Source organism: Gambusia affinis, linkage group LG01 (assembly GCF_019740435.1).
Source record: "Gambusia affinis linkage group LG01, SWU_Gaff_1.0, whole genome shotgun sequence".
Classification (NCBI taxonomy): domain Eukaryota; kingdom Metazoa; phylum Chordata; class Actinopteri; order Cyprinodontiformes; family Poeciliidae; genus Gambusia; species Gambusia affinis.
The window spans coordinates 37995639-38011748 of record NC_057868.1 but is presented as its reverse complement, the minus strand read 5'-3'; the positions used below and the strand labels follow the sequence as shown (position 1 = coordinate 38011748).

Sequence of the window (16110 nt, the reverse complement as noted above, 5' to 3'; positions counted from 1 at the left end):
CATTCAAGGACCTTAATCATTCTCTACAAGGTTTGGGTGAATGTAGAAATTTCTTACTGGAAATTCATTGTTCAAATGAAACATTTGTTATGCAGATGGAGGTTTTTTTATACTTAATGAGGATAAAATTATTGCAAATAAATTGAAAATAATTGCGACAGACTGGCGACCTGTCCAGGGTGAACCCTGCCTTTCGCCCAGAACGTTAACTGGAGATACGAACCAGTACCCGTCCCGACCCCACTGGGGAAAAGGGTGTTAGAAAATGGATGGAGGGATGGAAATTGAAAGTAATCAGGATTTCTACTTTCTTCTTGATTTCATTGCAAAAGAGAATCTACTCAGCAGATTCTGGAGCTCCCAGATTGGCTTGTAATGAATGAATGAACAAATACAGCAAGATACAGTTTCAAATAAAGACTAGAATAGATCCTGGTCTAATTGCTTAGAATAGACTACAGTAAATGCAAATTTTTTTTTGTTACTTTTAAATAATTGGCTTTCTTTTATTAATGTAAACAAGCCCAATCATTCTTAAGTTTGGGATGTACAACAATTTACATACCCCATCCCTGTAAAACAACTGAAAGCTTTATTATTTTTAACTAAAATATTGCATGCTTAGTTTATTGTAAGTAAAAAATAAACAAATCCGATAACTCCTACGATTTAATGTTTTGAATTGTAAAAAGTATTACAGTTTTAGGCCCATTTTTTAGTTCTTAGCAACTTAACAATTTTGGCTCAGGTGACAAAAAGTTTGGACACCCCAGAAATAAATTATTACAAAGCCTTAAAAATATATACAACTTTTGAAATTATTCCTCATTTCCATCCGTCTCACAATGACGAGCTAAATCCAACCTGAATATTGATATATTGTTTTACTGAAATGTGATTTACCTAAATAATTGCAAAATAAAAAAAATAAATAAAAGATCAAATCATCCACAAAAACAGCAAGAAAAAAACCCACATTTATTAATGATCACAATATTGACATCAGCACATTTCAGTTTTTTTTGTTTGTTTTTGTTCCGTTCCCTTGAGTGCAAACAAATTTAAATAAAACATAAGCCTTGCATGTACAAGCAAACCATTTTCAGCATCATTTAATGCTTTACACTTTAACATAAAAATATTCCAGAGAAGTTAAAAATGTGCAAACAGATTAAAGAATTCAGGTTTTAGTACAAATAATAAAAAATCCAGTCCTACATAGCAAAATAAAGACTCAAGATGGCACAGTTTGTACAAAGTTTCATGCTTAGTTCCCCTTTTTTTTTAAATACGCAAAATAAATACATGATAAACGATGTGTGGCCATGTTACTGATAGGTGGGAAATATTTACAGTTCATCACGACATGAGTGAAATGAATCTGAGGTGCTTCGCATCACATTAGTTTCTGTTAAAGTGCAGTATTAGTAATTGTTTCTTTACTTGATCCCTTTTGTTAATTCACAGATGTTAAAGTAGATGAACTGCAAAAACAAAATCCCACAAAGCATTTTTGTGCAGCTTCTAGTGCAACAACCTTGATACTTGAAATAAGACAAAACTAACTTAGAAGTAGATTTTCAGCAAAATATGTGAGTCTGTCAAGTCAATAATTCCTTAATATTGATTAAATACTTATTTCACCTATAACACCATGTTCTAAGTGAAACAATCTTCCAGTGGAACTAGTATTTTTTCATTAAAATTAAGGAATTGATGACGTAAAACATGCTCATATCTTGCTGAAAGGTTACTAGCAAGTTAGTTTTGTTTATTTGTAGTGTTCTAAAACATTTGCACTAGAAACCAGAGAAGAAAAAAAATGATTGGTGAGATTTTGTGTTTTTGCAGTGTGGGACCCCAAAGGACAGCGACTCAGTCACTAGAGTATATTTTCAGCTATGGCTTTGATTCATCATGCAGGGCTGAGTGCGCGGCCGCAGTCGGCCCGCCACATTAGAGGTTGTGTGTAGCCCTCCGCCAGGGTGCACGTCGGCGGAGAGGCTCGTCGGCGGAGAGGCTCGCCGGCGTTCGGACCACTCTCCACAAACACCAACAAGTCACAGTCCAAACAAAGACGGCAAGACAGATTTAACATCAGACACCAGAGGTCGTGCTAAAAAAGGAGGCAATGCCACCTCCGTCGTGCTGAGCTGTAGCTTTGGGGGTGACGCATCAGCGAATACACTAGTTTATCATGTCTCAATTTAGCAAAGCCCATGTTGTAAAACCGTTTCACTTTTAGACTTTTAAACCTTGAATTACGAGTTGCTCTTTGAGGAGAACGTGAATCAACTCCTAAGAGAAATCTACGTCAATCTCACTTTTTCTCCAAATAAGTAGGCGTGTTGCTTCGGCAGGAATTTGGAGCCAGATGCCAACTTTTCTTGCTCCTTTCCTGGGAACATTATGAAACAGAATGGGTCCCGTTCAGCTTTCATTTGTCTCGTGGCGTGTGGATGTTTCTATTTTTGTCCTGAAAACATTTTAAATGCAGAATTGATCACTGATAATAAATATGTTTCATAAAACTGGTTGAATCAGGTCAGTTTAATCTTACTGCAGGAGCTTACTACACAGAGAACCCCATCAATCAGCCATGCATCAAACACACCACAGAGCAATTAACACTGCTTTATCACTCTCAGTAAACTATTTGTCCCATCAAAGAGCTTTTCAGAATTTACAAAGGAGTAAATGTGTCTTTGGATCCCTGGTAGAGGTGAAGATGTGAGATTCCTCTTTTCAAGAAACGTGGCCGGAGAGTTTGTTCTATTATTTTATATTTTTTAGGAGGTCAACTTGGAGTAACTGGGTGGAGAGAAGCGTCTGCGCAGGTACTTGAGGATGTACAGAGGCAGACAGCTGACCAGCGTGATGGCGGTCACCTTCCACAGGAACGACACCGTGGTGATGAAGTACACGTCTGTTACAGAGGAAGAGTCAAAGTTAGACTGACGAAGAGCAGCAATTCTGAGTGGTAAAGATTTCATCAATACTCATGAAACACTAAAAGTTTACATTAGACCTCTCAGTTTTTCTTCATGTTAAAATATAAAGGCAAGTATCAGTTTTTTTATTACAAGCCTGGCGGGCCACCAGGCTTCATTTGACCCCCCATCCGGCTAAGATTGTTTGCTTATCAGGTAGGCTGAGGATGTTCCTTAACCGTGACAGCAAACGTGAGCTTAAGAGTCTCTTTGGTAACACAGTTGGAAGCACAATGGAAACCATGGTATGGTCAGTATGTGAACATATAGGGAGACCGAGTCTTTATTCACCGGAAGTCAGTAACCACCAGTGTTGGCATAGTTACTTTGAAAAAGTAACTTTAATCGGACTACTGATTACTCCTTGAAAAAGTAACTTAGTTAGATTACTGACTACTTGATTTGGAAAGTAACTAAGTTACACTAAAAGTAACTTTAACAAAATGCGCATCTCACTCCATTGTTTACATTTCTGTCGCATAGAGACGTCGGTCACTCGACAAGACGAGTAGAGGAAATACGATTAAATAACAAAAGATAGTAACGCACAGTGATTTTGATAAGTAACTGTAGTCTGACTACTCGATTTGAAATAGCAACGCGTTATATTACTCGTTACTGAAAAAAGTGGTCCGACGTCAGTAACGCGTTACAAATTAACGCGTTACTGACATCACTGGTAACCACCGCCTCTATTTATCGTTCTACACGCCAACAACTTCAGCAAATAAAGTGACAGGTAATAGATAAAAGATGAAAACAGTTTGGATACTTTAATTAGGAGGAAATGACTGTAATTCAGAAAAAAGGCAACTCTAAACAAAGCTTTGAATTAAAGGACTCAGGAATTTAGCATTTTCTCTATTATCACATTTTCTAAAAGTTGTTTTTTGCACTCTGACCTCTTTCTGTCCTCATTTTCCGTCTGAACTTCTGCAAATAAAGACCACAAGTCCTTTAAAAAAAAAATCTGGAAAAAATTAAGAGACCACTTTAAATAATAAGTTTCTCTGATTTTACTTTTTATAGGTAAATGTTTGAGTAAAATGAACATTGCACTCTTATTCTATGAACTACTGACAAGAACTACTGAAATTCCAAGCATAGATTTTGCAATTATTTGCAGGAAGTGACAAATGGTCAAAATAATAAAAAAGATGCAGTGCTTTCTCAAATAATGCAAGAGGACAAGTTCATTTTCATTTAGAAAGAACAATACTCTTCCTGAGTTCTAACTCAGGAAGTTTTCAGAAATCAATATTTGGTGGAATAATAATGAGGTTTTCAATGGGTTTCAGTAGCATTTTCTGTAGAAAAAAACCCCTTAAATCCATGACATATGTTTTGAACTGTGAATAATTGTTAAGAGCAATTGATAAAAAAGTAAAAATGAGTAGACATAATAATAATGCCCAGCATGTGTCGTACAGTAATTTACATTTACCACAAAGTAAGGTTCACAAATCCTTTTACACAAGCTGATCACATTAAAAGGCCTAAAAGCAAACTAACAAAATGACGTCTGGTAATGTAATTAGCTTACAAGTAAGTAAAGTAAGAATAGTTTGTCCACACTAAGCTCTGGGTATGTTGTGCATTTCGCCTCACTGACATTAATTAGGGCGATGAGGGTTTCAAAACATAATTATCTCAATAAGACATGCGCAACATTTACTGCTGAGCATGTTCATAATTAACTAACAATAACTTCTTGTCTTTATTATTTTTCCTTGGAATCTCCCAGAGTGGGAACGACATTGACCCAGACAGCTTAATATGCAAGGAAGGGAAAGAAATGTTGGAAAAAGCTCAGTTGAAATGTATAAACTGCACATGCAACAAAACAGCATCTAAAGTCTATTTCAGTCCGACTTGAAGAGGGAAGAAAACAGAGAAGAAGAAAAAAAAGCCCAGAAAGGGTAAACTTGACCACATGCCAGTCATGCTCCTCAGTGGTCGAGATTGCAGGCTGAAAATGGAACTCCACGCCTCACATAAAGCTGAAAATAAAAACCTGGAGAGCTTTTGGTCAGGGCATTCACTATTACAGGACTCTTAATATGGGGAAAAAGCAAAACTGGATTATTTTGTGGTGGCCGGTGTAAATAGATGCTTAACAGTTTGGCAACAAACAACAAAATAAAGGGAGATTATTCCCCAAAATACATATATGTAAATGGTCATTTTGCTTCTGCAATGCATTTATATAGCATTTTTTTCAAAACACAGCCAACCAAACTGGTGGCATTTCCTCTTTGATGCTACAGAATGCCTGAGACACGCCGGGTCATATTGTCAATACATTCACAGTTTACTGCACACAGGAGACACGTTAAAAACCAAACCCTCCACCCCCTCATACCGCTGCATGCTGACGTCCTATTTCAAGGCCGGCCAAAGCAGAAAAACACAATTCAGTCTGGAGTGAAATTATATTAGACTTTTGTTTTGTTTTCTGGAACACAACGATCCATTTTTAAAGTAGCTCAAGTCAGGAGCGATGAGGACATTACTCACCTATGAATTCGTGCAGGAACACGAGTGAAGCAATGTAGCACGCCAAACTCAGGAGCTCGCCAACTATCATGAGCCAGTGCCACGTCTGAACGGTCAGGGCCACCATCAGCAGCTCGGTCAGAATCAGGGAGGTGAAGGAAATGGCGACAATGTGGACAAACTCGGACTCGAAGAGCAGCATGGCTCCGTACATGATGATGCTCCCTGTGGATGAGAACAGAACAGAACAAATAAAACAATGCTTTTTGCTTTTCATGTTCTGGGGATGCTGCTGCTTAAGGTCCTACTCACTAAAAGGAGGGATGCATTACTACTAAAAAGGAACATTTGGGCCGATTTACAAATCTGTTACGGCTGATAACTGATATTTACCACTTAAACGTTTTATCATCTTTGGGGAAAAAAAGCGGCAAGTAACAGATGGCAACGATATCAAAATAAATATTAGTTGTTCATATCAACCCAGCTCTATTTATGGAACCAATACCAATATGTTAAAAAAAAACATGACTAATATCAACTGATATCAATGTTAGTGGCAATATATTTTGCATTTTGTTTTTGTAAAATTATGTCTATAGTAGAGCTTTCTGATTGGCAGACAGCATTCCAGATCAAGCTGTATTTGAATAATTATCTGGAGCAAAAGCAGCTTTTAGGTTCCTGAACATTGATGTTAAAAGACATCAAACAGCAGAAACTCAGATTTAGATAAAGTTTCTTAATTACATATGAGGTAGAGGTCCGCAGAAGGTCTGACATTTTGACCCAAAATGCATTATGTAATCAGATTTTATTTACATATAAAAACAGTGTCTACATTTGCAAATTGGTTTTGTAAAAGCACTAATATAACACTTTAAAATATGTAAACATGCCCAGCAGGAATAAAAATGGGGAAAACAGAAAATGCATCTATAATTTATTCTAACGAAGAAGCTACTTTAAAATGATGCAAATCAAATCACAAGTAGGGCTGAATTTTTTTTCTGATATTCACTTTGCTCTATTCAAGCAATTGTAATATTTAATTCAAAATGCATAGTTCCAGTTCACTGAAAAAGACAATTTCTTCCCTCATTTTCAAATATATGCTGTACGTTGGAAAAACACAGGAGACAAAGTGAAAGCAACACACGCAGCAATGATTTGCAAACAAGCTTAAGCCCACTGGTAAAAAGGGAAACTCCTGTTTTGTTAGAAATAGATAAAAAGTTTCAGGGTGTAGCTCATTATGCGACGGTAAACAGCTTTTCATGGCCAACGGTGCATGTCGGAAACTTCCCTCTGCTTTTAAAGTGCGTGGGCTGTTAAAGAGTGATGTGTGATTAAGGTAGAGCGATGCAGCCGTCTGGTAGGAACATCCTCAACCTACCTGAACGTCGACATTTTCTACTGTCTGATGTTTTTAAAACACCAAAACGCAACTGCATAAATACACGTAGTCCAAGAAACCTTCCACATGTACATGATAAATTAAAATTATTCTCCTCAAGTTTCTGTTAGAGTAACAAAGCTACAGAAAAAGGGATATTATATATGGCTTTCAATTCATAAAATTATAAACCTGAAAACTGCTGCGTGCCAATGTATTCATCCCTGTTTACTCTGAAAGCCCTAAATAAATTCACAGCAAACAACTGTACTGAGAAGTCACCTTATGGAGTCAAAGTGTGTACTTTTATTCTCCAAGGAGCCATTTTTGGCCTTATTCAAGCTAAATAGAACTTTAAAGTCAGAAATGTTACCTGACCTTTTGTATATAAAAAAAACCTAAACGGACTCGGGTTTTTTCTACGATAAGTTGAAAAGGATAGTAGAGGAAAAGGTACAGAAAAAATCTCAGTTTTCAAGAAAATCACAAAAAAAATATTATTGGTATATTTAGTGTTAGTCTTTTGTGGAAATTCAATTCAATTATTAATTAAAAACAGCAAAAATTGCATCATTGAACTTTCCACAAACCAAACTTTCTGCAATTTGGTTAAAAATTGATAACCAGATGTTATCAACAACCAGACGTTTGAAACAAAAAGCCACTGCTTGCAAACCAGTAAGAACATTAATATGAACTAAAATATCATTATTTTATTTCACTCTGTAGTCCCATGTTTCCATCATGTTAAGTTTTCTGGATTGTCTCACTACCTAAATATGCACCATAAATAAATGTCTCTTGCCCAGTGAGGAAGAAACCCGATGAATGGAGAAAGCTGTAGAAAAGTTTAAAGCGGCGTTAAATCCTAAAACAAAACTCTACTCTTTGAACATCTCACTCAGCTCTGTTTGAGCCGTCTTTCAGAGTAGGGCACAACCGCAAACTAGGGAGGAGCATTTATTGCTTTGTTTATTGTCACTGAGAAAATAAAATGATCATAATAAAACCCCCAATGCTGACAGTTTGATTCGGATCATTACCTTTGTTGTCCAACTATTGTTTTTTCACTGTTGGTTCCATTAGGGAAAGGATAAACATCATTTCTTTTTGAAAACTTGCTTGTGTATTAATTTGTGCTCCAATTATACACACTGATGTACTTAAGTTTATTAATGGGTAAGTTTCATTGCTGGACCAATATTGGTGTCTGTGTTGGCAGTGACAGATATGTTACTACAAAGACCGCAAGGATAAATTAATCGCTTTGTCACTTTTACTGTGGCAAAATTCTCATTTCATATATTGGAGACCTCTACAGAAAACCCAGGGGTGGAAAGTAACTTGTTACATTTACCCACATTACTGTAGTTAAGTACAACCTGTCTGTACTTTGCCTTTTCTTCAAGTTGTTTATAAAACCTGAATTTTTACTTCAGTTTGATTTGAGTAAAGTATTTCACTCAGTTACATCTGAAATCATATCAGTTAATGAATAAAAATACAAAAAAATATATCATTACTCATTTGGATTGGTTAGTATAAAGAAAAAAAAGGTGACTAAGTAAATTTTACTTTAATGAGGTATTTCTTACTTTTCTTTGAGTAACTTTCTTTGTATTTAAGTGAAATGCTTGTCAATTTTACTTAAATACAAGTACATTACTTGAATCAAGTTCATTCCTTGAGCACATTACTCAAGTACATTTACTTGAGTACATTATTTTTGTACTCTTTCCATGTTTGAGCAAACCTACTAAGACAAAGCCATCCTCCCCTAAACCATGAGTCAAACTCAAAGCATATATTCATGTGTTAGAATGGTCCAGTCAAAGTACAGACTAAAATCAAATCAAGAGTCAGTAGTAATGCTTAAATATTGATGTGTGACACTGGCAGAGACGCACTACAAAAGACAATGGATCTTGTAGTTGTAATTAGAGATGTACCAATCCAATATCAATATCAGTACCATATCGTATCAGTCCATCCTAAACTTCAGGTATCTTTATTGTATCGGAAATAAAAAAAATAAAAAAAAAAGTGGATCAGTGCACTGCTAATTATAGTGTAATAAAATGTAAAAAACTTCAGTGAGGATTTTCATAGAAAATCAAGTCATCAAACTATTAAATCTTACCTTGATATATACTTATAAGGACCCAAATTAGAAAAGTCTTGAAAGACAGCGGTCGGCCCTGTGGAAGTAAAAAAAGAAGAAAAAGAGTATTTCTCTTTTGTTTCTGTGTCATCAACAATACGAAGTTGCATAGCAACACTTGAAGAGTGTTACTCATCAATACCTTCAACAGATCTTTATACAACTCTGGGTAAAGCATGGCAACCTCCGACTTAACATCCTTATCCAATACCAAGGAGAAGACGGGGAACATGGTGTAGATGGTGGAGTAACTGCAATAGAAGATTTACAAAACATGTATCATAATTTCACTTTTTCCTCTTCTCCAATTTCCTTTTGGGTTTAAAAGAGAGAAAATTCCAGGGAACAAAGTCAGCTAAATATTCTGTTAATAAGTCATCAGTACTCCGAGAGCTTGTGTCTCACCCAATAACCAGAAATCCCTGGTAGAGCGGGACTGAAGCAAAGTAGAAAACAGAGGAGAAAACGGCCTGCAGAAACAGAGAAAAAGCAGAAAACAAATACTCAGTTGTATTTCTTTTATTTCACTTAATGTTTGCTAAATGGCAGTGAGTTGGGAACAGGAATGTGAGAACATTTCCTGAGCTATTTTTAACATACAAATGAAAAGAAGTGTGTTTCATAACATTTAGACAGCTTTGTAAAAACTAAATCAGATGGGAGCACAATGAGCTTTCAGAAGCAGGTGTATACATTTTGTACCTCACCCCACCACAGCTGCAGGGAACTAATGAACACTAACCGATTCAAGCCTCTCAGTTAAACTTGGGAGATGAATGATTCCAGTACATAAGCTGCCAACCAAAAATTCAGCTTCCATCTGTGGTCATTTTTAATCTGAGGGAGGTGGAGAAAAGCCTCCTAAAAGCCATAAAGTCCATGGTCCAGTGAGTCATGGGATGTCCCTCCAGATTGGGGGCTGAGTTTGGACTGGGACATGGGAATGCTGTCTCAGAAGGGCACCACTGCCTGCGTCCTCTGAGTCATCGCCCACCCCACCTTCCCAAATGCCCAGAGACATTTGCCTGTCTGTCTGTAGGTATGCAGATTTATTTTTGGACAGACAAGATTTCTATTTACACGCCTTGCAAAGGCCGACGCTCTGTCCGAACAACCACAAACTTCACTGTCTTCTATTGAGATTATATGTGTCAAGGCCAAGCAGGCAATTTTGAATCAGAAGAAAAATCATACTTTGTTTTTCATATATACAAACAGAAATTGAAAAAGTCTGGTGTGCATTTGTATTCTTTTGCGGCTTCCAAACCAGCATTGCTTCCAGCATTGGAAATGGTCACTCGCTCAGCTAGGTCTGTTACAAAACCAACACTTGCCATTACCAGCTCGGTGCGGGTGATATGAACTTAAAGTTTTATCATGATATTTTGTGATACTACTGTGATAATGATACAAATAACTTTAAGAACTATTTATTTATTACTTTTTTAAAGGTATGTATGGCTGTTTCTGCATGGCACAGCAATCATAACCCATTTAGGACACGAGTCAGATAAAAAAAGTGTAATTTGTATCACCTGAAATGCACACATTTAATCATATTTTCAAATGTATTGATATTTATTGATACACCTAAACAGTCCCAAAAATACAATTTTAGGGTTTTTTTACACATTAATTGGAATTTATCATGACAACAATAAACCAAAATTGTATTGTGAAAAGAAAATGATGCAATAAATGCCCACCACTATATAAGTCTTTAAAAACTGTTACCCTGCAAATATTTTTTTCTACATGGCAGCCTACTGGCACTTTTTAGGAATACTCATCTGTTATTAAACATCTTCCTTTGCAATCACTGTTAAGTGTAAAGTGTTGTGTCTGTATGTCTACAGTGCATATTTATATCATGAGATGTTGGATATCTTTGTGTTTTTTCCCCTGTTCTGCAAATTGAGGCCCGTTTTCGTTTAATCTTTTCCGTTTAAAAATTTAAATAAATAAATAAATTGCACCATAGTAAGCTCTATCCATCTTCCTAAGACTTTAACCAGCTTTCCTATATCTGCTGAGAAAAGCAGTCCCCTCTCTTACCAAGTACTTTTGGTCCACTTTCTAGTGCAAATATCTTAGCACACTTGAAATAAGACAAAACAAACTTTTAAGTAACTTCTCAGCAAGTAATAGGAGCTTGTTTTAAGTAAATAATTTCTTAATATTGGTTAAAAAATATAGTACTACTTCCACTGATATCTTCTATATGTGAAATAATCTGCCAGTGAAGCTAGTTTAAAAAAAATCTATATTAAGGAATTGTTAACTTAAAACAAGCACCTATATCTTGCTAAAAAGTTAATTCTGTGTTATTTCAAGTGTATTAAGATATTTGCACTAGAAACTAAACCAAAAACACTCTTAAGATTTTGTGTTTTTGCAGTGTATTATTTCACATGTAGGGTAAACAGTTCAGTTTGGTCCCACTTGGCTGGAGCAGCTTCCTTCACATCACATGTTACTGTACCCACTACATGGTCTGTAAAACTGTAAATGGGACCCATTACAACCTTATGGAGTGATAAGTGGCTGTTGTTAAAATAAAGACCAGAAGAAAACTGTACTACATTATTTCCATTTCACAAATAAGAACTTTTGTTCGTTAACCATAATAAATCAAATCCCAAAAAATAAATTACTGTGAAATTTGTGGTTCTAATGTGAAAAAATTCAAGTGATTGCATAATTTTTTCCAACCCATTGTATTCAGAGGTTAAAATGTTTTCTAGAATCCTCAGAAAAAGAACAAAAATGCTTCAATGTTTCAGCGCTACCTGCATGGTGCTGATGCACAAGCTTCTGTGGATGACAAACTGGCTGAGGGCAGCGGATCGCTTGTAGCTGTTCCGACCGTGGACCATGAGGAGTCGACCCAAATGTTTGAACTGAGTCACGGAGAAGTCGGCGGCCAGGGAGGCTTGCTTTCCTTCCTGCAGAAAAAAGGAGAGTCCTGTGAGAATACGAAGAGTTAAACCTTTAGATCGGGCCTAAGAAATCCAGCCCTATAGACACTGTGTCTGAGCCAATTCTGAACCGACCAATTAACTTTAATTACAGGCCAGAGCCTGAAGTAAACCTGATATATTTTAATTACAATTTTACTGGTGTCGTTTTCAGACCATAATTTGAGTAAACAGTGTAACTTCTCTCATTTTTAGCTTTTGTTTAATGTCTTCCCGCTCAATCTTGTTGCTTGTTGTAACCGCAGAGTGAGTCAGTTCCAAATCATCTGGGATGCAGTACGCTATGCTTGTTACAGTATGATTAACTTATGTACCCTACTTACTTTCTTCTATTTATCTATTATACTCTTCCATTTAGACCAGGGGTGGGCACTCCTGGTCCTCGAGGGCCGGTGTCCTGCAACTCTTAGATGTCTCCCTGGTCCAACACACTTGAATCCAACAGCTGAATCACCTCCCAAGTGCAGTCAGATCATCCAGAGTCCTGCTAATGACCTCATGATTTGACTCATCTAAAAGTTGCAGGACACCGGCCCTCGAGGCCTGGAGTTGCCCACCCATGATTTAGACTATAACAAGTAAGCTGCAGTATGTGACTCTCAGAAGAGTTGCATACCGCAGTTACATATTTGTTCAAGGTGTCCATGTCATGACAGTATAGTATTTGACATATAATCAGTTTTTTTTTTCTAACTGGAAAAAAAACAATCAGAGCATGTAGGAGGGTCTTGGCGCATTCAATCACCCTTTATGTGACGCCTTGCTCTCTGCAGTGCAGCAGGAAGAAGCTGCATGGGCTAACTAGGCTAGTTAGCATGGGCACCAACGCACAAGGTTGATTGACAGCGTTAAGAACCTCCTCTTGGCTTTGATTGGCTGTTTTTGGTAGGAGCGGTGCATTTCTTCAGACAGCAATAATAGACCAGGGACTACTTGGAGTAGTTTGATCTTTTCTTATCCATTTTATATTACACTGTCACAACATGGACACAGTTTTAACAAATATGTAAAAATAATTTTTTATAAGAGTTATATCCTGCATCTTTAATCAAACTTTACATCATTCATTCTTGTTTGATTTTCTCTGTGCTGTATGTGCTGCAGGCTTATTAAACATACCACAAAAGCCTAACCCTGACCCAACCATCAGCAAGCAAATAATTCTGGTTTGGGCCATAAAACTAATCTGTAACACAGCCAATATAACTGAACTTCAATATAATCACAGCAGAAACACAATCATCAGGATAAAAATAAATTAAAAATGCCTTGAATATCACAACATCTAATTGGTGATATCTGTAAACACTAAAACCTGTTTTGTTAAAAGCAGCATGTGCTTCTGCCATTTTGTAAAGATGTTGTTTGATTTTGCAATGATTATTCTTTAATAATCATTGCAATTAATTTTTGAACACAAGTTCTGCTTAAAGTTTCCATCCACAGCGGATGCAGGGTCATGATCAACGAAAACTCTGGAAGAGGCTGCCAAGAGACTCCCCAAAACACTAAAACCTTCCTGTCATCTTTGCTTCCTCTGCTTGGACAATAGATCCTCATAAAGGGAATAATCTGTGTGCAAGTTCGGCCTCAACTCTCTGGATGTGGGAGATATCTTTACAGGAAGCGCGATATCTGTCGGTGCGTCACGTCGATGAGAGGCGACGAGATGGACAGAGTCTTACTTTTCCCTCCACTCCCACGCCACAGTCGGCTTCCTGGATCATGCTGACATCGTTTCCTCCGTCCCCTGGGAGAGAAAAAAAGTCATGGAGGTGTCAGGATTCACATCACTCACCAGAACCAACCAAGACATGCCCTTAATCTTAATTTAGCTGGATTACAAGATGACTCGGTCACAGAAATAAAATAAATGCAAAAAAAACTCCACAAATGCAGCCTTGCAATTGTTAGAAGTGATGTGAAATGGTTACAGCAGTTTGTGGTTGAGACATTTAAGGTCTTGAGGTTGACAGAGATAGACTGGATGGGATCGTTATTACTCACCCACTGCGCAGGTGAGTTTGCCTGTTCGCTCCTGCAGCAGCCGGACTATCTGCGCCTTCTGAGTAGGGGTGCATCGGCAGCAAACCACAGCGGGACACTGACACGCAAGCTCCATGAACTCATACTCGTAATATTTCAGACAAACCTGCCAAAGGAAGAAAAAAAAAAGCGGACAGGTGAGCACCTCAAGCCACCACATTTAACTGATGTGAGCTGTGGCTCTCGGATGCCTTTACCCAAGTTACAGTTAAACTCCAGATGCGGTTTAGAAAGTGTCTATGACCACGGAGGCCACATCCAGAAAGGCTTCAGTGGATGTGATATTATCACGCATCACACTGAAAACATGTCACAGTTTCATAAAGGCAGATAAGACAGTGGGATGTGAATTAGACAGGCGAGAGCCAGCTTACTTCGAGCGAGTCCCCCGATATCACCAGAGCGCAGTCATGTTTTCTCCTGAAAGCGTTGAGCTCCAGGTGGGCTTCCCCTCTTGTCGTCACCTGTGGCAAGGTCAACCACATTTATAAATTAACGCATATGTATATGTCCTCACACATGCAACGCACAGACAATGTGCATAAGAGGAAACCTAACAGAGATGGCAATCTGTGAGCCTTTGTCTGTTTGGTGCTTATCAGGCAGAAGAATGGCAGCACCTGTAGTGTATGGAAATGCCGGAGAAACTTAATAACTGACTTAGAAATTCTGCAACAAAACCTGATAGATGCGACATAAAAAAATAATCTATCAAAAAGTTTCTAAATGTTAAACATAGCAGAATCCCTTTTCATGAGCAGGAATGCCAGCTGAAACAAGCCATCATAACAGATCTACTTCTGCCACACAGTCCATGTCTACTTCAATCTTATCAAGCATTTTTTTTCTCTAGTTTCTAGTGCAAATATCTTAGTACACTTGAAATGTGACCTAGCTAACTTAAAAGTAACTTTTCAAGAGATACAGGGACTTGTTTTAAGTAAATAATTTTTTATTATTGGTGGATAAGTACTGGATAAGTACTGGTTCCACGTTCCATAGGTGAAACTAGTACTTTTTAAAATCAATATTAAGGAACATTGACTTAAAACAAGCTTGTGTATCTTGCTGAAAAGTTACATATAAGTTAGTTTTGTCTTATTTCAGAATACCAAGATATTTGCTTCAGAAACTGCACAAAAATGCATGACACGACATTGTTTTTGTAGTGAAAAATACATCGTTAAGGCCCATATGTATAAGTTATAGATACAATTTCATAATTTATAAGCTTAGAAGCGATCCATATTCAGAAGTGGGATGTATGTCTAAAACTGTGTTTCCTAACCCTGGTCCTCAAGGCACAATGTCCTACATGTTTTAGAGGTTTCCCGGCTTTGATGTGCCTGATTAAACTGACTGCAGTTCAACAAATGCCTGTTAATCAGTCATCAATTGAAATCTGCTGGACTGAAGCAAGGAAATACCTAAAACATGCAGGGCAGTGTGCCTCCAGGACCAGGGTTAGGAAACACTGGTCTAGAATACATTAATGAGAGACAACATACCAGGGCCTGACAAACAAAGGTTTGCCATTTAATGTGTGCAATATTTGACTTCCGCTTTTAAAAGTAAGTAAAAAATTGGGAAGAAAAGGTATGCTATACGACAAATTCCTAAAACAACTTTGAATATAAACTCCAAAAGTGCAGCAGAAACAAGGCATGGCGTTAATCTGTCAGCAGGAGCCTTGCTCTGGCATGAACATCCTTCAACTGCTGACTATTCATACGTCAATTCAGATTGGGCCATTGGTGGCCACCAGGAAGCCAATCCAGATGCATGTGTTGCAGGCCCAGTCAGCACTCCCCGATCCACTGGGACTGAGGTTTTCAACTTGTGCCAGCCATTGTTATTCTCTTCCAGTAACCACAGTTGTACGCAAGCTGTAACCTTCCCACATGGCAGGGGCTCCTTCTGCTCTGGCACTGCTCCAGAGAGGAAGGCAGAGAGGGGGTCTATCAAAGCTGCCCGAGAGCCTGAAACCTGCAAAACAAATTAGGAAGTGAACCCTTTGCATGTTCCCTCTGGGAGTGGTCCAGC

The 16110-nt window shown here is 37.6% G+C and overlaps 1 protein-coding gene across 1 annotated transcript in view; it reads right to left on the bottom strand.

Moving 5' to 3' along the window:
- Positions 1 to 959: 959 nt before the first annotated feature.
- Positions 960 to 16110, bottom strand: part of LOC122832511 (probable phospholipid-transporting ATPase IIA) — a 40619-nt gene continuing 25468 nt past the window's right edge. Inside the window, exons 20-28 of the mRNA XM_044119334.1 lie at positions 14442 to 14531; positions 14029 to 14173; positions 13707 to 13771; positions 11833 to 11988; positions 9449 to 9513; positions 9186 to 9294; positions 9023 to 9080; positions 5508 to 5711; positions 960 to 2926 (exon numbers count right to left, since the gene is read on the bottom strand). Of these exons, the coding sequence (XP_043975269.1) occupies positions 2790 to 2926; positions 5508 to 5711; positions 9023 to 9080; positions 9186 to 9294; positions 9449 to 9513; positions 11833 to 11988; positions 13707 to 13771; positions 14029 to 14173; positions 14442 to 14531 (1029 nt within the window). The 3' untranslated portion in view covers positions 960 to 2789. The remainder of the gene's footprint in view (positions 2927 to 5507; positions 5712 to 9022; positions 9081 to 9185; positions 9295 to 9448; positions 9514 to 11832; positions 11989 to 13706; positions 13772 to 14028; positions 14174 to 14441; positions 14532 to 16110) is intronic.